Source organism: Symphalangus syndactylus, chromosome 5 (genome assembly GCF_028878055.3).
Source record: "Symphalangus syndactylus isolate Jambi chromosome 5, NHGRI_mSymSyn1-v2.1_pri, whole genome shotgun sequence".
Classification (NCBI taxonomy): domain Eukaryota; kingdom Metazoa; phylum Chordata; class Mammalia; order Primates; family Hylobatidae; genus Symphalangus; species Symphalangus syndactylus.
The window spans coordinates 130,449,169-130,475,064 of record NC_072427.2 but is presented as its reverse complement, the minus strand read 5'-3'; the positions used below and the strand labels follow the sequence as shown (position 1 = coordinate 130,475,064).

The window sequence follows — 25,896 nt, the reverse complement described above, 5'->3', positions numbered from 1 at the left end:
ATTTAACTGTACTACACATGTCCCGTATTTATGCTATCCATGAAAATGAGTGAGTTCAATTAAACCTGTTACACTGGAAGGAATCTCCACAATGTACTGTTACAAGAGTAATGGAAGATTCCATACGTGAACAGGGAAAAGACACATTATAACATGCAGTTAACACTGAAGTCACGGAGAAAGGGGGCAATGTTTTAAAAGAAAAGGGGGGAAAAAAGACGAGGGAAGGTAACGCAAAAATTTTTTAATGACTGAGGAAGGGAAAATATTTAAATACAAATACAGCTAGTGAGTAACCAGTAGATCAACAGATGGATATAAAAGAAGGGTCTCCAGAATGTAAAAGTTCTTTCTCAATAGTGTGATTTCAGATCTCCTTTATTTTCTTTCATGACTTTTCTCTATTCTGACTTTTTTCAATAAACACATATAAAGTGCACAGTTTGAAATGACAGCAAGGCCATTTTCATGGAGTAAAAGGATTTCACCTATTTTCTATTTCAATCTTTCATTGGGTCTGGTTATAAAATTAGTCGTTTATACCATGTTACCCTTTTCCTTCTTTGGTGGTATGGGTGTTTAATATAAGCTCTTAACCATCTAAATGCAAATAAGGGGGGAAAAGAGGGAAAAAAGGCATAATCACAAAATAAAGTTAGGCAGTTCCTAAATGACTGAAATTTGCCTATAGTTGGACAAATCAGATTTACACATAGATTTTTAATTTCAAAGTTGGTTATGTAAGTTTTAATTTTACCCTTTCTATCATTACAAAGTGAGCTGGGCTGCTGGTTACAGAAATTTTCTTTCCTTCTAGATACTAGACAGGAGAGACTCAGTATAAGTGACACAATTATATCTTTTGTTTTCTTTGAGACAGAGTCTCGCTCTGTCACCCAGGCTGGAGTGCAGTGGCGCCATCTCGCCTCACTGCAACCTCTGCCTCTGGGTTCAAGTGATTCTTGTGCCTCAGCCTCCCGAGTAGCTGGGATTAGAGGTGTGCACTGCCATGCTCAGTTAATTTTTGTATTTTTAGCAGAGGAGGGGTTTTGCCATGTTGGCCAAGCTGGTCTCAAACTCCTGGATTCATGTTATCTGCCCACCTTGGCCTCCCAAAGTGCTGGGATTACAGGCATGAGCCACCGTGCCTGGTTGACACAACAGATTATATATCTATCTCCCTTGTTTACTATACAAATACTTACAGGCATACTTGATTTTATGGTGCTTCATTTAACTGTGCTTCCCAGATTTTGTGGCAACCCTATGTCAAGGAAGTCTATTGGTGCCATTTTCCAACAGCAATGTGCTCACTTTGTGTGTCAGCATTTTTTTTTTTGAGAGGGAGTCTCACTCTGTCACCTATGCTGTGCAGTGGCATGATCTTCATGTCGCTGGGTTTAATTCCCCCAAAGTATATAGAAAGGAAACTAAGGCCAGAGAGGTGGAGAGGCCGCATGCCAAAAATCGTGAAGTTAAGAGGAGAGCTCAGATAGGAACCCAGTTCTTCTGATTCCAGGCCCAGTGTTCCTTCCACTATATGACAAAGCCCTGATACTGTCCCCCAATAGACCACCCCTAATTGATGACATGGTCATCTCATGTTAGAGAGTAAACAGAAGAGTCCAAGAACCTCTGGTTGTTTGCAGATGGTCGCCAGAGAACCATGATGACAAAGAGGATCATGGAGAACAGCAAGCGCCAGATGGCATCGTCTACCCACAGCTCCCGCCAGTCCTACAATACAGGGGAGAAGTACAACATTTATACACGTTATCTTAACCCCTTGTTCATAAAGCCTTTGGCATAGAACAAAAATCACTTATTTGTTCATTCACGTTATGTTTATTAAGAGCCTGCTGCGTGCTTAGTACTGTGGTAAGTGTGGGGAAACAAAGTGAATGAATATAGTTTTTGTCCTTGTAGTGCTTACTGTTGTTAAAGAAAATGCATCAACGGAACAGAGTATTTGTCAAAGCTTCGTCATCCCTCTGAGAAGCTTTAAGAAAGGGTTTTATAAAGGGTTAAGAGAAAGTTACCTTATACAGTGTAAGAGAACGTTACATTAGGTTGGTATACTTTATAATTTTCATTTTCATTATTTAACAAAATAAGAGCCTTAGCTGCTTCTAAAGAAATCCTACTGTCACAGTCTTTGAGCTCAGATCTTAAGGACGTGGCTTCTATTCAGATTAGTATTATTTACACATATGGTACTTAATATTTAGTACTCTGGACTTCTTAAGATTTTTAGTTAAAGTAAGACTGGGTTATAGCACACTGTAGTTATAACTTACAAAATTCTCTCCCAAAACTGGGAGAATACAGTCAGAAAAAACAAACAAAAAACTATCTACTATACCAAGCACCATGATAGTACAGAATACTTAGGAGGAGGGAAGTATCACAACCCTCAGAGTAGAGACCTAGCTCTAATTTTTTTTAAGGTATATAACTTAGAAGAACCTTACCACTGTCATCAACATCATCAGTTGTTTATAAGACAGTACATTATTCATAAATGTGCTTATAACTCACCGACTGACATGTCACTATTCTGAACTTCATGGTTGTCCAGATGATAAACACAATGGATGCTAACAGTAAATGAAAAACCAGGTCAGAGTATGAATGCTGGTTTACATCTCCAATTACATTCCCCCATTTCCGGTTAAGTGGAATCCCACACACCCCAAACCCCCAAATATATCACAATTCTATCAGTTATTTTAACAAGTGTATTCAATACAAATGTACTGTATATCTGCTATCAGCAAGGCTCATGATACATACTCTGGCCAATCCTTTCTGTATTTAAAGAATAATTTGGTAATAATTTTATTTGCCATCTGGCTACATCAGTAACCATTGTGGTTGGAAAATAAGGTATTGGAAATATAGCTCTTTCCAGCATTATCAATATAATTTTTTTCTCCTTTTATCCTTAGTATAATAATGCTAATTTTTCTTTGGCTGGTCAGATGAAAAAAAAATGGCTGATAAAACGACTGTAACACAAACAGAAGAGCTAGTTCCAATCATAAATCAGACCTCACTATTCCTGGTACAAGGGTCAGGAGGTAGGCAAATTAGCCTACTTTGGTTACAGTCCACCTAATGTCAATTTTTACATATGCTTGCTGACATATGTAAAAGCACTATAATAGCAATGTACTCTAATCTAAAATGCTACAACTATTTAATAAAACTAAACAAACATGTGGTAATGTCTTCTAAAAGGAGCACTCTCTGGCACTTAAGCTAACTAACCTCAAGAAAAAGAATGCCTCAAGAAAGAATGCAAATAGAAGAGGGATAAATAAAGAGCTGAAATATGAGGTTGATTTCCAGCTACTGTACATAAAATAAATGGTTCTCAACTTTTTAAAAACCATAGATCCTTCTGAGAATTTGACAAGAGCTAAGAACCCTTTTCCAAGTGAAATATACAAAACTTTCTATGCCCACCCATGGCCTTTCAGGTTAAGAATCTCCATTCTAAACAGATCACATTTGAACTCCAAGAAGAAAGTCCCAGACTTACCTGCCACTGCCAAAATAAGCGTGTTGGTGAAATGCCGATACAAAGAGAGTTTTACAATGTTCCTCCGAAGTTTTAATAGCTTCATTGTTTGAGTCAGGCTAATAAATATGTGTTTGCAGGTCAAGGAATTCAACATTCAGGAAAAAACAGTAAGCTAGCCAATTAATTTTCAGGTTTCTTTGAGGATCTGGGGTCATGCTAATAAACGTATGGATCTCTCAGAGGCCTTATAGCTGTCTTATTCTCACTAAATCTCACAAACACCTCAAGATTAATAAGAAAGTCATCATTTTATTTCCTTTTCCTTTTTTGTGTGAGGCAAGGTCTAGCCCAGGCTACAGTGCAGTGGCACAATCACAGCTCACTGCAGCCTTGACCACTGAGGCTCAAGTGATCCTCCCACCTCAGCCTCCCAAGCAGCTGGGACTACAGGCATATGCCACCATGCCTGGCTAATTTTTTAATTTTTTTGTAGAGATAAGGTCTCGCTATGTTGCTCAGGCTGGTCTTAAACTCCTGGCCTCAACTGATCCTCCTGCCTTGGCCTCCCAAAGCGCTGGCATTACAGGCACGAGCCACCATACCTGGCCGAAAGTCATCATTTTCAATGAGATATTAAAGAGAAGACAGAACCAGGATAAAGTAAGAATGTACAAAATCACAAGAGAAAAAAATATAAAAAAGAGAAAGGAAGAGGCTTTCTAGAGAAACAAAAAAAGACAGAAAATAAATAGAAAGAGAAATGGTAGAAGATAAAGTGAACATGAGTAACTGGCAAGGGACAAAGAGTTAACATCATCTTCTCTCTCCCTTTAAGGTGGGTAGCTCTGTTCTCATCTGTCCAGCAAATCTAGTTAAGAGTCATAATTATGCTCGTGCCTATAATCTCCCAGAGATCTACACTCAGTCCCCTCATGCCATCTTAAGGAACCTGCCATCAGTTGCCTGCACTATCCTGAATTAAGAGGACCTTACAATTGGTTGAGAAGCTCATACGGTTTGCTTCCAAAAGTAATGACTCTCCATTTTCAGAACATTATTCTCAAGTAGAAGTTGCTAGAGAAAAACAGGAGGGGAATTGGTGACTACTAAAAATGGTATCTGCTCTCACGTTCAATTTTCTTTTCTTTTTGAGACAGGGTCTCTGTCACTCAGGCTGGAGTGCAGTGGTGCGATCTCGGCTCACTGCAACCTCCGCTTCTAGGGCTCAAGCAATTCTGCTTCTGCCTCCCGAGCAGCTGGGACTACAGGCATAAGCCACCACGCCCGACAAATTTTTGTATTTTTTGTAGAGATAGGGCTTTGCCATGTTGCCCAGGCTGGTCTCAAACTCCAGAGCTTAAAGCAATCTGCCCATCTCAGCCTCCCAAAGTGCTGGGATTACAGGCATGAGCCACTGCACCTGGCTCAATTTTCAGAATGAGAAGGAGATACAAAAATAAGAGATTTGGCACTTGCTCTGCCCTTACAGAGCCTTAGCTGTTACCTAGTCATTGGGTTATCTTACTGTACAATCCATTCCCACCTCCCTCTTCTCGCAATGCTTGTAGAGGTTCACAAAACACTTGGGAAAGATACCAATCTAGAAAAGCTTTGGCTATTTAGACTGAGGACACTTTAACTGAAAACTCTTATACAGCAACCCACTCAAATTCACAAAACAATTTTGTTTACATTCACAGTTTTTCAACAGTCACAATCTATCAGGTCAGTAATAATGAAAACTGCTAATAGGACCAAATATATAAAAACCAAAGCAAATTCAATATAAGATAAAGTCCAAAAACTTGAATCCTTTAGCCATCAGGCCAAGCCCCTAATATATAAATTTAATTTTAAAGAGTAGGAGAAAAAGATTGCTCAAATAGAAGCTTGTTTGTTATCTGCTGGTTGACTCTGCCTGTAAATGAATCAATTATTTATTCTGAAGGGTGGAAATCTTCAAACAATTCCAAGCCAGCTTTTAAATGAGGCAAGAAAACACTCACTCCGTAAGGATTAAAACCTGCTGAACCTACACAGAGTTTCAGAAAAGTCAAAGCACCTTCCATAGTTCCTGAAATCAAATTTTAAGGATCAAAATCTTTTCATAAGTTTCAAAGCATTTAAGAATTGTTAGAGGCTAAAAGACAGAGCAGGACCAGAGCAGCCAGTGATTCTAACACTAAATGATTAGGTACACAAACAACAAGTGCAAAATCAAGATGAAATGCTCATTTAAAAGAAAAAAGCCAAAAGATTTTATCTTGAGCTCGGTCCACAGTCACCAATTTCCAATTTGATTTTTAAAAATTAAAAAAATAAAAACAAAAAAACTGCTTACCTGAACCCTCAGGTTGTTAAGACTTAGCATGCACTATTCCCCATGCTAAGAAGTAATCAAGAAAACTGATAAAAACTCTTTGCAGAAAGATCAATGGAAACCCATCTCCAAGGGGAGAAAATGGACCGTCATCAAACAAGCCAATGAGAAGGATATCCACCAGCACAAGGCAGTGTCTAGGAAAGCCAAGGGGATAAAGGCCAAGGAAGCAAGATCAGTCTGGGCCTGCAGACAAAGAAAAAGAAGTGGTGAAAAACAGATATCTAGAGAGGCACAGAGAAGAAACCACCACATGATTCTGCATTTACGTAATCACTGGAATGTTTTTTTTTTTTTTTTTTTTTTTTGAGACGGAGTCTAGCTCTGTCGCCCAGGCTGGAGTTCAGTGGCGCAGTCTCGGCTCACTGCAAGCTCCGCCTCCCAGGTTCACGCCATTCTCCTGCCTCAGCCTCTCCGAGTAGCTGGGACTACAGGCGCCCGCCACCACGCCCGGCTAATTTTTTGTATTTTTAGTAGAGACGGGGTTTCACCGTGGTCTCGATCTCCTGACCTCGTGATCCGCCCGCCTCGGCCTCCCAAAGTGCTGGGATTACAAGCGTGAGCCACCGCGCCCGGCCAATCACTGGAATGTTTTTGCACTGAACTGAAAGGAAATAAAAAGAACATTTGACACCTAATCATTCTTCCCTTCTTATAAACCATCACATAGAATATACAGCTATAAGCATTTCACATAAATTGACATTTACAATCTCGAAACATACTGCTAACTACGAGTTTTTCATATATAAAGATCCACGTTAACGAGTGACCATATTCCAAAAAAGTTCTAATGTTTATAAGCCCCATCCTTAATCTATCATTTCCTATTATTGCAATTTTGGCTACAAGTCTGAAAAGACTTTTCTCATATTTAAAAAAAATTAATGCATCATATACAAAGAATTATTAATTTCCAAAATTGTAATATTTTACAAATAAGAGCTCACCCCAAAATAAAATCTAAGGCAATTATCTGTCTGAAAAACTACGCTGCATGTTTCCAGGAGTTTATATAGAGTATGTTTTTTACATAACCCTAATTACCCAATCAACAGGCATTATTGAAAGGATATCCATAAAATAACACAGGCGTCAATTGCTGAGAGGGCCAGGTTTACTATCAGAGTCAAGGGATAAGAAAAATACTATAGCAACAGCAGAAGAAAGAAAATGAAAATTGACAGAGGGTTAAAGTTGCTAAAAGTCTAAGAGAATTACATACAGAGGACAGTGTGATTTGAAAAGCAAATGTGCATCCACAAAGTGTTTGATTTAAGAGGCAATTTATTGCAAAACATATTGAGCCCAGTTTTCTTGTGGGCAAAGCCAAGTTTATAGTTTTTACGATATTGAATCTAATAGGTTGCTGTGGAGTCTGACTTTTTTTAAAAAAGTAAGAAAATTAATTGAAATGGCCTGGAGAACCCTACTTCTTCGTATTAATCCAGTGGTAACATAAATTTCTTTTCTTCTCTTTTTTAAGGAAGAGGTATCACTCTGTTGCTGGAGTGCAATGGCATGATCATGGCTCACTGCAGCCTGAACTCAATCAGTCCTTCCACCTCAGCCTCCCAAGTAGCCAGGACTACAGGCGCCCACCACTGCTCCCAGCCATAAATTTCTTTATCACTTAGATGCTTTGGTTTCCTTCCCTGGCAAAGCGAATAATTATACAATTCTCGAAAATGGTGTGAAACTTCATTAGCTGCATTTTTTTTTCTTTTTCTTTTTTTTTTTTTTTTTTTGAGACGGAGTCTTGCTCTGTCACCCAGGCTGGAGTGCAGTGGCATGATCTCGGCTCACTGCAAGCTCCGCCTCCCGGGTTCACACCATTCTCCTGCCTCAGCCTCCCAAGTAGCTGGGACTACAGGGGCCTGCCACCACGCCCAGCTAATTTTTTGTATTTTTTTTTTTTTTAGTACAGACAGGGTTTCACCTTGTTAGCTAGGATGGTCTTGATCTCCTGTCTCATGATCTGCCCGCCTCGGCCTCCCAAAGTGCTGGGATTACAGGCGTGATTACACGCCCGCCCGGCCTCATTAGCTGCATTTTAAGGAAGTTTTTGAAAAGGAAATGTTGATTAAGAAACAACAGCTAGTTAGATTAGATTAACTAGTAAGTGTATGACTCCAAAGTCTGCCATTTACACAAGAATTTCAGTCTGGATTTCAGTCTGGATTCCATCGATTAAGAAAAAGAAAAAAAATGCAAGTCTACTGCTTGGGAGGAGGAACTAAAACAATTAGCAATTTGGAGACAGGTGGAAAAGCATTCATTCCGGGCACACACTAAATTTACAAAGCTCTAATAGATTAAAAAGAAAACATGAACTATACATATATTTTGAAAATCAGAGCCCAAAAGTGACTTAAAGCAAACAGAAAGAAGCCCACAGACATTTCCGATTCACACTGTCAAGATGTAAACAATGTAATTGAACTGACCACAGAAAATGAGATTAAGCAGTACTAACCCCAGTAACTCTGAGGACCCCTTCCATGCCAGAGAACAAAAGATAGAGGGCTCCTGCTACTACAACCTTATGAAGAGTGACTCCAAGGCGTGGCCTAAAGAGGAAGCAAGGAGATATTTGAGTACATATGGGACAAATCCCGAAACAAGCTAAGTAATAGGAACTTGTGTTAATTAATATAGGCCAACAATTTAAAGCAATAAATAATATACACTTAATTCACCTAAGAGAAAAAAACTAAGACCTTATGGTCTTAAGATAGGGAATACTACAACTTAAGATCTCGCGTCTGGTTACCACATTTAAAAAAAAAGTTTCCTCAGAGAGTTTTGAAACATATTCACAAGTAGTATAACGCACCCTTATAAACCCCTCACCGAGGCCCAATAACCACCAACCTATGGTCAGTTCTGTCCCATGCATATCCCATCCCCTTTCCACCCTTTCATATTCTCTTGATGCAAATCCTAGACAGTGTATCTTTGATATATTTCAGTATGTGTTTTTAATAAATGAGGACTTTATTTTTCTTTGGTATTTCAATAGCTACAAAAGGTCCTTTCTTTTTTTCCCCTAAAGAAACAGGGTCTCACTCTATCGCCCACGCTGAAGTGCAGTGGCCCAGTCACAGCTCACTGGAGCCGTGAACTCCTGGGCTCAAGCGACCCTCCCACCTCAGCCTCCTGAGCAGCTGAGGACTACAGGCACGTCCCACTACACTAGGCTAATTTTTTTTTTTTTTGATGTTTTGTATAGACAAGGTCTCACTATGTTGCCTAGGCTGGTCCAGAACTCCTATGCTCAAGCGATTCTTCTGCATTGGCCTCCCCAAGGGCTGAGATTACAGGCATGAGCCACTGTGCCCGGCCCACAAAAGAAACTTTTAAAAACCATCACCAAAATACCACCATCAAATCTAAAAATTCTAACGATTCCTTAATATAATCAAATATCCTATTACGGTTCATTACATAGTATTTTGCAAGCTCTAAACCTAATATATGAAAAGTCTTCTGAGCAACTTCTGTTTGAAGGAGAAAAAGTCTTAGATCCTTGAGATTCAAAATCCTACACAACCAGAATCCACATGTTAACAAAATCCTTAGGTGATTCCTTAGTGTAGTGTAGTTTAAGATGCGCTGCCTTAAATCATGTCTGCATACTCCTTACCAATATTTGTTCTTATATTTTTTGTTATACATTGGGGAAAACTCCATATGAGCAGGGAATTTTCTCCCCATTCATCTTGGAAACCTAGAATACTTTCTGGCATATAGGAGGCACTCAAATAATTGTTAAATAAATAAATTTTAAGAACTAAAATTCCCCATATTTCTAATCCCATTTAAAGCAAAATGCCTTTAATTGAATAAACAAACTTAAAACAACTAACCTTAATCCTACTTAAAGCACTATAAAGGGATGCTATAGCATTACTTAATCGCACTTAAAGCAAAATTCCTTTCAATAATTGTCTATACAATTATTCTAATTCCTCTCCTCCTATTCTCTCTGGAACTCTCCCCAATTAGGCTTTTGTCCATATCACTTCACCAAAACTATCACTATGACCCTCCATATAGGTAAACTCAATGGCCAATTCTCACTTGACCAATCAGGATCTCTTGACACAATCACTTCTTCCTTGAAACACATTCTTCAGTTTTCTACCCACCTCACTGGTCTCTCCTCAATTTCTTCTGCTAACTACTTCATCTTACAGACTTCTAAATAATATTAAATATTCAAGGGCCCAGCCCTTGGACCTCTTCTCTATATATACTCACTTCCTTGGTGACCAAATCCAGTCTCATGACTTCATTTATTTATTTATTTAACTTTGGAGATGGAGTCTCGTTCTGTTACCCAGGCTAGAGTGCAGTGGCATGATCTTGGCTCACTGCAATCTCCGCCTCCAGGGTTCAAGCGATTCTCTTGCCTCAGCCTCCCAAGTAGCTGGGACTACAGGTGCATGCCACCACACCTGGCTAATTTTTTGTATTTTAGTAGACACAGGGTTTCACTGTGTTGTCCAGGCTGGTCTTCAACTCCTGACCTCAGGCAATCTGCCCACCTTGGCCTCCCAAAGTGTGAGGATTATGGCGTGAGCCACTGCGCCTGGCCCTCATGACTTTAAAAAATATCTTTATCTTCATGACTCCCAAACTTTTATCTCTGCCCCAACCTCTCCCCTTTGTTTCCCCTATTTAGTTATTTAATTCAACTCCAGTCTTGCCCCTGCTCCATGCTTATTTCACCTAAGGTCTTCCTGAACTCAGTAAATCTTCAGTTCCATCCTGCCATTTGATCAGATCAAAACAGTTGGCATCATCCTTAATTCCTCTTCTCTTTCATATCACACATCTGATCCATCAGCAAATTCTACTGGTTCCACCTTCAAAATATATATAGAATCTGATCTCAATTCAGCATCTCTTCCCTTGGGTATACATATAGCTCCCTCACCTCCTTGAAGTCTCTGCTTACATGTCATTAAGTGAAGCCCTCCTTGATCACCCTATATACAACTGCAAGCTCTAGCTCCTACATTACCTGCTCCACTGCACTTTCCACTGACATATTAAAATATTTTACTCACTTAAATTTTGTCTTTGTCCCCTCCCTCCACAAATGTAAGCTCAAAATCTTCTGTTTACTTGCTATATCCCCAGGGCCTAGAACAATGCCTCGAAGAATGCCTATAGAAGACACTCAATAAAAATAAAATTTTTTGGATAGACAAATATTTTCAGAGTTACAGCAAGAATGCGTTTCCCATAAAAAATCTAATTTGCAAAAAATATTTTGGAAGTATGGAATATATTTGGATTTGGAAGTATGGAATATATTTGGAAGTATGGAATATACTTGGAAGTATGGAAAATGAAACACATTTTCCCAGCATTTACAATGCTACAAAATTTCAGATACCTTTCTTGTTTCAGAATTATTTCTTTTATCAACTATTTCAGAACTACTACATCGGGAACATGCAATACTGTTTTAATTTAATCAGCATTTTAATTTGCTCTTCCATACAGGAAGTTAATACTTACTTGACGATGCCATATCCCAGACTGACTATGATGACCAGGGTTCGAGCCAGTGAGCGTTTCACTGCTGAAAGCAGCTCTGCAAGGATCAAAGCACCTTGGACTATGAAAAAGAAGGGGAGAAATGGCACCATAATCTAGGTTTGGCAACAGGCAAGATGCCAATACTAGACTGCTGCTTTCTACACTCTTCAGAATAAGCATTGGTATTAGTCCTGCTAAAACAGAATAGCTCTTCCGCAGTTTTTACAGTATACAAGCTGATTCCACTCACAATCTTACTCATGTCTATGTATGGCAATCTGGGTGCGCTCAACTCAGCTCCCTCCCCCACCTGCCCCCAAATTCACTAGAACTTTAACAGAATACCTCACCCTATATAGACAGTTTGTAGCATCAAGACAATTTCCCCCCTTTTTAAAAACTGTGAAATACAGCTACACATAGAAAAGCAAACAACACAGTCATGTACACACTTGTTGGCATGTATAGTTTAACTCATTTTCAGATCTACTATTTTCAAGACCTTTCAAAGACCAGGGAAAATCTTATCAGTTTATCTCAGAATAATAATTATGACTAAATTAAATGGTCTGACAAGAAAAAACTGAGGCAATCACAAAAAACTACAGTATAAAACAACTTCTGTCATTACCAATTCACCTTACTAAACCATAAGCACTCTCCTATTTTCTTGATATGACTATATTTTATCAATTAGATGCACTTTCCCACCACATTTTGAGGTTTTTTAAATCAAGGTGTGTCTTACAATCAGTGACATTTTACAATTAAATTGACAGGTTTACTTTCCTTCTTAGATGTATAATGGTGCCTTAGAAATCAACAGAAATTGAGATTTGATGATGTTAATAATCATTCCCAAAATGGCCACTACTGTTGTGACTTTTGTGAGCATATTTCAGTAAAATTACTCTTACATCAATGAACTCATAAGATTAAAAACAAAAGTCAGAATCATAGTGATTCTGCTTAAGATATTGTAATAATTAAGTAATTGAAAAGTTAAGCCTACGTAGTGACTGCTGACCTTAGGAATATTTTCATACATCTCACCTTCCAACCACTCGAACTGGCAAAGATTTTCTGGTTACTTACCAGATTCTCCTTTGTATCGGATATTCTGAAATTCTGCATAGAAGACAGCTTTCTCAAGCATTCCCAGGAAGATGACAGCACCAATCCAAAACTGAATTCTCAGGAGATCTCTCCAGTAGCAGGCAGACCATGCCAGCCACAGAACACCAAATAGGACATATACAATACACATCACCATGAAAAACTGTTATCAAATTGGGTAAAAGATAAAAAGGAGAATTAGGGCCAAGAGCCAAGTCTGTAGATTTAGAATCAGTATATACTTTTTTTTTTTTTTTTTAAGAGATGGGGTTTTGCTATGTTGCCTAGGATGGTCTTGAACTTCTGGGCTCAAGCAATCCTCCCATCTCAGCCTCCCAAAGTGTTGGGATTACAGGCATAAGCCACAGCACCTGTCCTGAATCAATATATAGTCTTAACAAGTTACAAAAATATATTCTACCTTTTAGTTAAGAAATAATTCTTCCTTTGGAGCTTAACACTAACTAATACGAAAGCATTATCTTGTCTTGAGCAGAGGAAGACTACATATGAACTTGTCCTCAAGAGCGAGTGCTCTCATATGTATATGTGTGTGTGTGTGTGTGTGTATACGTATGTATCACATATGTATACCATATATAAGGTGCTCTCTATTATACACACACACACATATATGGTATATATAGAGAGCACTCAGCCTGCTCTCCTATAGTAAAAGAGCTTTTTCTGGTCAGGTGTGGTAATTCACACCTGTAATAGTGCTTTGGGAAGCTGAGGCAGGAGGATTGCTTGAGGTCATGAGTTCAAGGCCAGTCTAAGCCACATAGCAAGACTCTGTACCTACAAAAAATAAAAATTAGGCCAGGCATGGTGGCTCACACCTGTAATACTAGCAATTTGGGAGGCAGTGGTGGGCAGATTACTTGAGGTCAGGAATTCAAGACCAGCCTGGCCAAAACATGGTGAAACCCCGTCTCTACTAAAAATACAAAAATTAGCTGGGCATGGTGGCGCGCACCTGTAGTCCCAGCTACTCAGGAGGCTGAGGCAGGAGAATCACTTGAACCCGGGAGCTGGAAGTTGCAGTGAGCTGAGATCGTGCTATTCCACTCCAGTCTGGGTGACAGAGTGAGACTACGTTTCAAGATAAAAAATAATAAAATAAAATAAAAATTAGCCAGGCATAGTGGCACATGCCTGTTGTCCTAGCTGCTCGGGAGGCTGAGGTGGAGGGTAGCTTCAGCCTGGAGTTTAAGGCTGCAGTGAGCCATTATCCACTATCATGCCACTGCACTCCAGCCTGGGAGACAGAGTGAGACTTTCTTTTTTTTTTTTAAAGAAGGAGCTAATTCAGCTCACGATCTAAAATTATATAGATGAAGACAACACTGAAGAAGAAAAATGGCATGATGATTAGGATACATCTAGAGGCAAGGAAACACAACAAAATAGGAAAACTATTAAAGGGAAAGGAAGAAGAGAATAATCGTGAACAAAGAAAATTGAAAATATATTAAGGATATTCTGAGACACAGATGTATGCACACATACATGTATGTGCACACATACACATATACACACACAAAATGAAGAGAAGGGAGCTTCATCATTTTGTCGTTGAGACAGTTTCACTCTGTCGCCCAGGCTGGAGTGCAGTGGCACAATCTCGGCTCACAGCAGCCTTTGTCTCCTGGGTTCAAGCAATTCTGCTTTAGCCTCCCGAGTAGCTGGGACTACAGGCGCCTGCCACCACGCCCAGCTAATTTTTGTATTTTTAGTAGAGATGGGGTTTCACCATGTTGGCCAGGCTGGTCTCAAACTCCTGACCTGACCTCAAGTGATCTGCGCGCCTCAGCTTCCCAAAATGTTGGGATTACAGGCATGAGCCAGTGCACCCAGCCTCATTTAGTTAATGTAAGTGGGATCAGAAATGATAGAGTTGTAGTAAAAAGTGCCCCACTATGGATCCTAGAGAGAACGTGAGATGATCTTTGAGGTATTTCCACAGGTCACTGACCCCTTCATTATATGGATAAGAAAATGAGGCACACAAGGGTATACTGACTCTCTCAAAGTCCCAGTCTAATAAGAAATAAATCCAGGACTACAAGCAACATTTTCTGAACTGCATAGGAACAATTCATTAAAAAGAATACTGCCACAAAACATGGGACAATCTTTGAACCCAAAATCATCCAATACCGAGGTTAAATAAAGTCACTTACAATCATTAAGGGATAGTCTTCAAGTGTGAGGTATTCATAGGGACCCTTCACTTCAACAGTCACTGCCAAAACAGAGTCCTCAGAATTAATTTACAGGATGCAGAAATTAAACAAAAATATTGCCTAATATTTGTTTAAAGAAATTAGTAAGAATTTCATTGGGTCATTTACTTTTAGGCACTTCAATCCTGGTCAATATTAAATTATATTTGTACAGCACTCGGAAAGTCATTAAGTGTTCTCATAGTTCATGCTGTGTCCTGCACAGGTTTCCATGCCTCCACCATAGTCTGAAGTGGGAAGGCTCTTTTGTTTCCATACTCACATCTTTAAAAAGACTAGATTGAATATTTCCTCCACATAGCCTTCTCTGGCTGCCCATCTGGAACAACCCTACACATACTCTAAATTCTAAACATACTTCATATGTACTTTTCCTTACAACACATCAGTAAAATATGCCTTACAGGACTTCCTTTTTACATATTGCCATCTTCTTTGTTTTCTATCTTTCCTCACCTGTATTTTCCTATTGCTTTACTATTTTTTCATGGACTCCAATTTTCTTTTATTGCTACATTCATTTTCAGAATGAAGGCATTGGAAAAAAAACTTAAAAATTTAAATTAACTCACACAAAAAAATATACCATCCCTGATACAAGATTGAAATCTAGTTTCACAATCAGGTACCCTAGATGCTCACTCCAAAATAAAAATAACTCAAAAGTTCAGATGCTTCGAAGCAAAGCTGCATCCAATAAACATAGAATTGAACTTCCCCAAAACCTGCTAGTTAACATTTTTCAAAGAATTTGTTAATAACAAAGTGTTTAATCAGACAGAAAAAGTAACAGTAATAACATAAATCTGAAAGACATATTTGCCTTAGTAAAGCAAACATTGACTAATTTTAAGATTATCTGTAATTTAAAAAACTATTTCAAGATGGACTATTTTACTATTGTATTGATAAAATAATTTGGATAAATTCTAGGTATAATTAATAAATAAAAATCTGACTTGAGTGGTGATCACCTCTAGAGACAGACTAATAACTGTTCATTCAACAAAAATTCCCTAATAGCTTCTGATATACCATTATTTAAAGTAAACTACATCCAATACTTACATGAAAAAAAGCATTCCATAAGAGCAATTATAAAAATTTCAGAGCAGAACTATTATTAAATCTATACCTTCCTAATTCAATAAAAGAGTTAACAAAATAATTAGTAAATACTTGGATCATATTCTTTGCTTACTCTATGCCTTGGTCAGCAAAATATAGCACATGGGCCAAATCTGGCCACCAGCTTTTTCTGTTAATAAAGTTTTATTGGAACACAGCCACATCCACTCATTTACATATTGTCTACAGCTGCCTCTGCACCACCGTCGCAGAGTTGGGTAGTTATAATAGAGAAAATGTTTACTACCTGACTCTTTAAGAAAAAAATCTGCTAGCCCCTGCTCTATGCTAAAATATACATTTACTAAGCACTTATTATTTGACAGGCCTATGGAAAACAGAGCAGATAGAAACATGAGTAAGATGTTTTCTGCCATCAAATGGGTAACCACCTTGCCGGGGAGAGGGAGTTGAAAGGCTACATAGAGAACTATCCCTCTCAGCCAGACTAGAAGGATAAGTATGTATTTTCCAGGACAAAGTAAAAAGCCTTCTAGGTAGAGGAAATAACATGAACAAAACAGCTGTGAAAATGTGTGGTATATTTAAAGAACAAATATAGTCTAAGACTGCACATAATACCATATAGTAGTAGTGTTTTGACATAAGGTAGCAAAAGGTAAACTGGGACAAGCTATAAAGAGTTTTATAAACCTTGCTGCAAAATGTAGACATTTTATAGGCAATGGGGAGCCATTAAAGGTTTCGATGAAGGGAAGAAAAATGATAAAACTGTATTAGCGACAATGTACCTTCTCCATTCCAAAAAAAGATGGATATTTTTAAAATGAAAAAACAAGGCCAGGTGCGGTGGTTCACACCTGTAATCCCAGCACATTGCGAGGCCAAGGCGGGCAGATTACTTGAAGTCAGCAGTTCAAGACCAGCCTGGCCAACATGGTGAAACTAAAAATACAATCTACTAAATAAAAATCTAGTAGATTTAATAATTTAGCAGGTAAATAATAATTTAGTAGGTTGTAAAAATACAATCTACTAAAAATACAAAAATTAGCTAGGTGTGATGGTGCAGGCCTGTAATCCCAGCTACTTGGGAGGCTGAGGCAGCAGAATTCCTTGAACCCAGGAGGCAGAGATTGCAGTGAGCCAAGATCACACCACTGCACTCCAGCCTGGGTGACAGAGTGAGACTCTATCTCAAAAAAAAGGATATAAGCTCAAAAACAAGACAGACATTTCCAAGAATCAAAACAGAAATTCAGAACAGTGCATGAGGCCGACTCCATGATCATGTTGGGCTCTTGGGCCAAAAGCAGGCTATGGTAGTTGGAAGTGCTGTCCCTATGGGATCTATGGTAGCTGGAAGTACACTACCAATGTACTATGGTAGTACATGGGATCATTGAAGCTAGTAGGTTTCAAAGAAAAAGAAGAGGGACCAGAGCCAGGCTGGATGCATGAAGAAGCTGAAGTAGGGTGGAATACAGCTTCTCTTCCAACCTTTTCAAAGAAAGAAGGTTGAAAATGAACACTGGTACTGTGCCTTGAGACTATAATCCATTAGAAAGTCATGGGCCTAAAGAGACAGGAGGATACACATGTATGAGTGAGGGGGAGAGGGGCAGAGAGAGAGGGAGAGGGGGAGGGAGGGAGGAAGAGAAAGAGACAGAGAGAGAGACACAGAGAGAATATGCATGTGTGTCAAAACCAAGTAGTGGTATCCCAGAAGTTCAACAATGATTTAATGTTAGAAGATCAGTTAATTTAATGTATGACATTAACTTATTAAATGAGAAAGCCCATATGATCATTTAAATCAGTACAATTAAACTATTTGATAAAGCTAAGTATTCATTCTTAACATTTTTTTAAAACAAGGAAACTATTCTCATCAAACTACGAATAGAAAGGAACATCTTTAACCAAATAAAGAATATTTCAAAAGTTCTACAGTAAACATAGTACTTAATGGTGAAATATACCAATACAGCCAGTAAAGTCAGGAGGGAAGTAACAGTGGCTGCCATCATTGTTTCTATTCCATATTCTGCTTAAGAAAGCAGGGTAAGAAAGGGCCGGGCACGGCGGCTCACCCCTGTAATCCCAGCCTTTTGGGAGGCCAAGGCAGGCGGATCACGAGGTCAGGAGATCGAGACCATCCTGGCTAACACGGTGAAACGCCGTCTCCACTAAAACATACACAAAAATTAGCTGGGTGTGGTGGTGGGCGCCTGTAGTCCCAGCTACTTCAGAGGCTGAGGCAGGAGAATGGCGTGAACCCAGGAGGCAGAGCTTGCAGTGAGCCGAGATTGCGCCACTGCACTCTAGCCTGGGCGACAGAGTGAGACTCCGTCTCAAAAAAAATAACAATTAAAAAAAAAAGAAAAAGAAAGCAGGGGAGGAAAGGAAATTGCAAAAATACAAAGAAGAAACAAAGGGGGAAACCACAGGAATAAAACCAGTTAGGAAGTTCTTGCAAATTCCAGGTAAAAGATGATGACTCTATGAACTAGGCAGCAACCTTGGAAAGGAGAACACTTAAATTCTTGAGACATTAAAAACTACCAATGTTAATTAATTTTTTTTTTTTTTGAGACAGAGTTTCGTTCTTGTTGCCCAGGCTGGAGTAGAATGGCACGATCTCAGCTCACCACGACCTCCATCTCCCAGGTTCAAGCGATTCTCCTGCCTCAGCCTCCCGAGTAGCTGGGATTACAGGCATGTGCCACCACAGAGCTAATTTTGTATTTTTAGTAGAGACGGGGTTTCTCCATGTTGGTCAGGCTGGTCTTAAACTCCCAACCTCATGTGATCTGCCTGCCTCGGCCTCCCAAAGTGCTGGGATTACAGGCATGAGCCACCGTGCCCGACCAATGTTAATTAATTTAAAATTTCCTTATCTCTGGCTTGGTGACCAAATTTTGACAATTCTAGTTCAGAATACTGAAAACATGTTACTAACTAAAAATTTTAAAATTGGGAGTGTCAAATGAAGGAAATAGAAACCTGATACCTGTAATACCTAATAAAAAAGCATATGTAAAGTACATGAATGACATAACCAGATAATAACCACTAAAAAAAAAAAACTGAACTTACTGGTAAAAAGATTACTCAGTGAATTTTCTTTTGATGATTCCTTTGAGGATGAAATGCCAATATGTACAATAAAAATGTATGGTGCGTCTTGCCAAGTTTGCAATGGTTCATGCATTGCCTAGAAAGGGAAAAGGGCATCATATCTGTAAATCTTAAGAATTAAGAGTACAAATTAATAAATACAATATGCAAATTTTGTTCCAGAATGTGCCCAGAAATATGGTAAAGTCCTTCTCTTTCATTCATTGAAACAATAGGCACAACAAACCAAACAAGCCTAACGCATAAAGTAGGCTAGATTATGAATTACTAAAAGGCAAGATACCACATGTCTTGTACACAAAAATCACATTTAACGTATTTTTTTAATGAGGAAACCCCCAACTAAAATCACTAAATTTAATCTGTTTAACTAAGCCGTACTAGGATACTAGTTTGTGTTTTATGCAGACATTACAAAGGAATTTAAATAATTATTTAAACCATTATTTAAATCACCTTAAAAAAAATTAATGATGGTATCAGTAAAATGAATTCTAATCACCAATTCCTGAATCTAATCCCTTTGTTCAACATGCTTCCCAAGAATATCAGAATTTCTGCTGACACGGTCTCACATTTATATCAAAAAATTAACCTTGAGCTAGTCTATGTGGTAAGCAAGAGTTACTACCCCTTAAAGTCAAGGAAGACAAATTAACAGTCTCCAAGTCCTTGACTTTGAGGGGTAGTGACTCTTGCTTTCCACATAGACTAGAGTTTTCACAAACCAAAGACTAAGATACAAAGATAAAGATGAACACAGAAAATAAGTGGTTTCTTCCTGCTTGGAATTTACTACCATCTGGTCTTAAAAGGAGAAACGTCTATCCAGAGATCTCTGGGTAAGCTTCCATGATCTGTGAACCCCCCAAAATGAATAGCTGATTTTGTATGTTTATGCATTTTCCTGTGGAGCCACAGTTCTCCTCAAATGGTTAAAATATCCTACAACCAAGAAAAGGCTTAGTTCAAAAATTATATTCCATGATAAAAATCCACGTCAAACAAAGCAGACTGAACAATTCTCCAGCTATCCATTTACTAGGTTATCTTAGTAAAACTTAAGAATATAAATGCCTTCCTAATCATACATTGATTTATCTCTGCCTAATGGTCTCTGATGAGACTCATGGCCAATTTGTGAGAAAACTTTACAGCTTCAAAGTTATGGGTAATACATGTCTGATTAGCCATAATTACAGAACCTTTCCTGAACTTACTTACTCATCAACCTATAAAATGCTGGTGTAATAACCTGCTCTATTAATCATATATGTCTTAAAACCACCTCTTACAAATTCCAAAATAAACTGATCAACTCTCATATTGCAGGATTTAAGAAAGTTTATATTTAACTCTGGAATGCAGAGATTCTGACGCTGTAAAAATAACATTTATATGCCAGATAACACTGTTAAGCATATGACATTTATTATTATTATTATTTTTTTTTTTTTGAGGCAGAGTTTCGCTCCATCGCCCAGGCTGAAGTACAGTGCGATCTTGGCTCACTGTGACCTCCACCTCCCGGATTCAAGCAATTCTCCTGCCTCAGCCTCCCAAGTAGCTGGGATCATAGGCGCATGACACCACACCCAGCTAATTTTTTTTTTTTTTTTGTATTTTTGGTAGAGATGGGGTTTTGCCATGTTGGCCAGCCTGGTCTCAAACTCCTGACCTCAGGTGATCCACCTACCTTGGCCTCCCTAAGTGCTAGGATTAAGGTGTGAGCCACCGCGCCCCGGCCCATTTACTACATTTTTAAATCCTCACAGCAGCCCTATCAGATAGGTATTATTATTAACTCCTTTTTAAACTAAGGTAAATTTTACATAACATAAAATTCACAATTTTAATGCGTATAAATCAATGGTATGTGGTACAAGCACAATGATGTGCAAATATCACCTCTATCTAGTTCCAAAACATTTTCATCAACTGAAAAGGAGACCCTGTACTCATAAAGCAGTAGCTCCCCATTTCTTCCTCCTCTCACCACTTGCAACTACTTATTTACTTCCTGTGTCCATGGAGTCATCTATTATGGTCATTTCATATAAATGTGTCTAGCTTCTCTCACTTAACATAATGTTTTCAGGGTTCATCTATATTGCTGTATGTATCAGTGCTTCATTCATCTTTTACTTTTTGAGTTGAAGGAATTGGCAAATTATTTATTTTATTGATCATGGTTAACTGTTTTCTAAGTACTGAGACCAAAGTTTTTTTTTTATATACTTTAAGTTCTAGGGTACATGTGCACAACGTGCAGGTTTGTTGCACCCATTAACTGGTCATTTACATTAGGTATTTCTCCTAATGCTATCCCTCCCCCAGCCCCCAACCCGATGACAGGCCCCATTGTGTGATGTTCCCTGCCCTGTGTCCAAGTGTTCTCATTGTTCAATTCCCACCTATGAGTGAGAACATGCGGTGTTTGGTTTTCTGTCCTTGCGATAGTTTGCCCAGAATGATGCTTTCCAGCTTCATCCATGTCCCTACAAACGACATGAGCTCATCCTTTTTTATGGCTGCATAGTATTCCATGGTGTATATGTGCCACATTTTCTTAATCCAGTCTATCATTGATGGACGTTTGGGTTGGTTCCAAGTCTTTGCTATTGCAAATAGTGCTGCAATAAACATATGTGTGCATGTATCTTTATACTAGCATCATTTATAATCATTTGGGTATATACCCAGTAATGGGATGGCTGGGTCAACTGGTATTTCTAGTCCTAGATCCTTGAGGAATCGCCACACTGTCTTCCACAAAGGCTGAACTAGTTTAGACCCCCACCAACAGTGTAAAAGTGTTCCTATTTCTCCACATCCTCTCCAGCACCTGTTGTTTCCTGACTTTTTAATGATCACCATTCTAACTGGCGTGAGGTGGTATCTCACTGTGGTTTTGATTTGCATTTCTCTGATGACCAGTGATGATGAGCATTTTTTCATATGTCTGTTGGCTGCATAAATGTCTTCTTCTGAAAAGTGTCTGTTCATATCCTTTGTCCACTTTTTGATGGGGTTGATTTTTTCTCATAAATTTGTTTAAGTTCTTCGTAGATTCTGGGTATTAGCCCTTTGTTAGATGGGTGAATTGTAAACATTTTCTTCTATTCTGCAGGTTGCCTGTTCACTCTGATGGCAGTTTCTTTTGTTGTGCAGAAGCTCTTTAATTAGATCCGATTTATCTATTTTGGCTTTTGTTGCCACTGCTTTTGGTGTTTTAGTCGTGAAGTCCTTGCCTACGCCTATGTCCTGAATGGTATTGCCTAGGTTTTCTTCTAGGGTTTTTATGGTTTTAGGTCTAACATTTAAGTCTTTAATCCATCTTGAATTAATTTTTGTGTAAGGTGTAAGGAAGAGATCCAGGTTCAGCTTTCTACATATGGCTAGCCAGTTTTCCCAGGACCATTTATTAAATAGGGAATCCTTTCCCCATTTCTTGTTTTTGTCAGGTTTGTCAAAGATCAGATGGTTGTAAATGTGTGGTGTTACTTCTGAGGCCTCCGTTCTGTTCCATTGGTCTATACATCTGTTTTGGTACCAGTACCATGCTGTTTTGGTTACTGTAGCCTTGTAGTATAGTTTGAAGTCAGGTAGCGTGATGCCTCCAACTTTGTTCTCTTTGCTTAGGATTGTCTTGGCAATGCGGACTCTTTTTTGATCCATATGAACTTTAAAGTATTTTTTCCAATTCTGTGAAGAAAGTCATTGGTAGCTTGAGGGGGATGGCATTGAATCTATAAATTACCTTGGGCAGTATGGCCATTTTCACAATATTGATTCTTCCTATCCATGGGCATGGAATGTTCTTCTATTTGTTTGTGTCCTCTTTTATTTCTTTGAGCAGTGGTTTGTAGTTCTCCTTGAAGAGGTTCTTCACATCCCTTGTAAATTGGATTCCTAGGTATTTTATTCTCTTTGTAGCAATTGTGAATGGGACTTCACTCATGATTTGGCTGTTTGTTATTGGTGTATAGGAATGCTTGTGATTTTTGCACATTGATTTTGTATCCTGAGACTTGGCTAAAGTTGCTTATCAGCTTAAGGAGATTGTGGGGCTGAGACGATGGGGTTTTCTAAATATACAATCATGTCATCTGCAAACAGGGACAATTTGACTTCCTCTTTTCCTAACTGAATACACTTTATTTCTTTCTCTTGCCTGATTGCCCTGGCCAGAACTTCCAACACTATGTTGAATAGGAGTAGTGAGAGAGGACATCCCTGTCTTGTGCCAGTTTTCAAAGGGAATGCTTCCAGTTTTTGCCCATTCAGTATGATGGTGGCTGTGGGTTTGTCATAAATAGCTCTTATTATTTTGACATACGTTCCATCAATACTTAGTTTATTGAGAGTTTTTAGCATGAAGGGCTGTTGAATTTTGTCAAAGGCCTTTTCCACATCTATTGAGATAATCATGTGGTTTTGTCTTTGGTTCTGTTTATGTGATGGATTACGTTTATTGATTTGCGTATGTTGAACCACCCTTGCATCCCAGGGATGAAGCCAACTTGATCTTGGTGGACATGCTTTTTGATGTGCTGCTGGATTCAGTTTCCAAGTATTTTGTTGAGGATTTTCGCATCGATGTTCATCAGGGATATTGGTCTAAAATTCTCTTTTTTTGTTGTGTCTCTGCCAGGCTTTGGTATCAGGATGATGCTGGTCTCATAAAATGAGTTAGGGAGGATTCCCTCTTTTTCTATTGATTGGAATAGTTTCGGAAGGATTGGTACCAGCTCCTCTTTGTACCTCTGGCAGAATTCGGCTGTGAATCCGTCTCGTCCTGGACTTATTTTAGTTAGTAGGCTATTAATTATTGCCTCAATTTCAGAACCTGTTATTGATCTATTCAGATATTCAACTTCATCCTGGTTTAGTCTTGGGAGGGTTTATGTGTCCAGGAATTTATCCATTTCTTCTAGATTTTCTAGTTTATTTGTGTGATGTTTATAGTATTCTCTGATGGTAGTTTGTATTTCTGTGGGATCGGTAGTGACATCCCCTTTATCATTTTTATTGCATCTATTTGATTCTTCTGTGTTTTCTTCTTTATTAGTCTTGCTAGAGGTCTATTTGGTTATCTTTTCAAAAAACCAGCTCCTGGATTCATTGATTCTTTTGAAGGGTTTTTTGTCTCTATGTCCATCAGTTCTGCTCTCATCTTAGTTATTTCTTGTCTTCTAGTAGCTTTTGAATTTGTTTGCTCTTGCTTCTCTAGTTCTTTTAATTGTGATGTTAGGGTGTCGAATTTAGATCTTTCCTGCTTTCTCTTGTGGGCATTTAGTGCTATAAATTTCCCTCTACACACTGCTTTGAATGTGTCCCAGAGATTCTGGTATGTTGTGTCTTTGTTCTCATTGGTTTCAAAGAACATCTTTATTTCTGCCTTCATTTCGTTATTTATCCAGCAGTCATTCAGGAGCAGCTTGTTCAGTTTCCACGTAGTAGTGCGGTTTTGAGTGAGTTTCTTCATCCTCAGTTCTAATTTGATTGCACCATTGTCTGAGAGACTGTTATGACTTCTGTTCTTTTACATTTGTTGATGAGTGCTTTACTTCCAACTATGTGGTCAATTTTGGAATAAGTGTGATGTGGTGCTGAGAAGAATGTACATTCTGTTGATTTGGGGTGGAGAGTTCTGTAGATGTCTATTAGGTCTGCTTGGTGCAGAGCTGAGTTCAAGTCCTGGATATCCTTGTTAACCTTCTGTCTCGTTGATCTAATATTGACAGTGGGGTGTTAAAGTTTCCCATTATTATTGTGTGTGAGTCTAAGTCTCTTTGTAGGTCTCTAAGGACTTGCTTTATGAATCTGGGTGCTCCTGTATTGGGTGCATATATATTTAGGATAGTTAGCTCTTCTTGTAGAATTGACCCCTTTACCATCATGTAATGGCCTGGTCTCTTTTGATCTTTGTTGGTTTAAAGTCTGTTTTATCAGAGACTAGGATTGCAACCCCTGCTTTTTTTTTTTTTTTTTTTTTTTTTTTGCTTTCTATTTGCTTGGTAGATCTTCCTCCATCCCTTTATTTTGAACCTATGTTTGTCTCTGCACATGAGATGGGTCTCCTGAATACAGCACACTGATGGGTCTTGACTCTTTATCCAATTTGCCAGTCTGTGTCTTTTAATTGGGGCATTTAGCCCGTCTACATTTAAGGTTAATATTGTTATGTGTGAATTTGATCCTGTCATTATGATACTAACGGGTTATTTTGCCCATTAGTTCATGCAGTTTCTTCCTAGCATCGATGGTCTTTACAATTTGGCATGTTTTTGCAGTGGCTGGTACTGGTTGTTCCTTTCCACGTTCAGTGCTTCCTTCAGGAGCTCTTGTAGGGCAGGCCTGGTGGTGACAAAATCTCTCAGCATTTGCTTGTCTGTAAAGGATTTTATTTCTCCTTTGCTTATGAAGCTTAGTTTGGCTGGATATGAAATTCTGGATTGAAAATTATTTAAGAATGTTGAATATTGGCCCCCACTAACAGATTCTCTGTTAGTCTGATGGCCTTCCCTTTGTGGGTAACCTGACCTTTCTCTCTGGCTGCCCTTAACATTTTTTTCCTTCATTTCCACCTTGGTGAATCTGACAATTATGTGTCTTGGGGTTGCTCTTCTCGAGGAGTATCTTTGTGGTGTTCTCTGTATTTCCTGAATTTGAATGTTGGCCTGCCTTGCTAGGTGGGGGAAGTTCTCCTAGATAATATCCTGAAGAGTGTTTTCCAGCTTGGTTCCATTCTCCCCGTCACTTTCAGGCACACCAATCAGATGTAGATTTGGTCTTTTCACACAGTCCCATATTTCTTGGAGGCCTTGTTCATTTCTTTT

General features: G+C 38.7%; 1 protein-coding gene across 6 annotated transcripts in view; it reads right to left on the bottom strand.

Annotated features, from left to right (window-relative positions):
- Positions 1 to 25,896, bottom strand: part of TMEM87A (transmembrane protein 87A) — a 63,797-nt gene that overhangs the window by 14,806 nt on the left and 23,095 nt on the right. For 3 of the 6 annotated variants that reach the window (XM_055278880.2, XM_055278876.2, XM_055278881.2), the window contains 9 exons: positions 19,013 to 19,130; positions 14,762 to 14,823; positions 12,555 to 12,738; positions 11,439 to 11,538; positions 8,383 to 8,476; positions 6,024 to 6,092; positions 3,545 to 3,653; positions 2,539 to 2,597; positions 1,634 to 1,737 (listed from right to left, as the gene is read on the bottom strand). In XM_055278880.2, the coding sequence (XP_055134855.1) occupies positions 1,634 to 1,737; positions 2,539 to 2,597; positions 3,545 to 3,653; positions 6,024 to 6,092; positions 8,383 to 8,476; positions 11,439 to 11,538; positions 12,555 to 12,738; positions 14,762 to 14,823; positions 19,013 to 19,130 (899 nt within the window). Of the gene's footprint in view, positions 1 to 1,633; positions 1,738 to 2,538; positions 2,598 to 3,544; positions 3,654 to 6,023; positions 6,093 to 6,982; positions 7,055 to 8,382; positions 8,477 to 11,438; positions 11,539 to 12,554; positions 12,739 to 14,761; positions 14,824 to 19,012; positions 19,131 to 25,896 lie in introns of all 6 variants that reach the window. The other 3 variants (XM_063639576.1, XM_063639578.1, XM_063639577.1) reach the window with 1 other exon arrangement.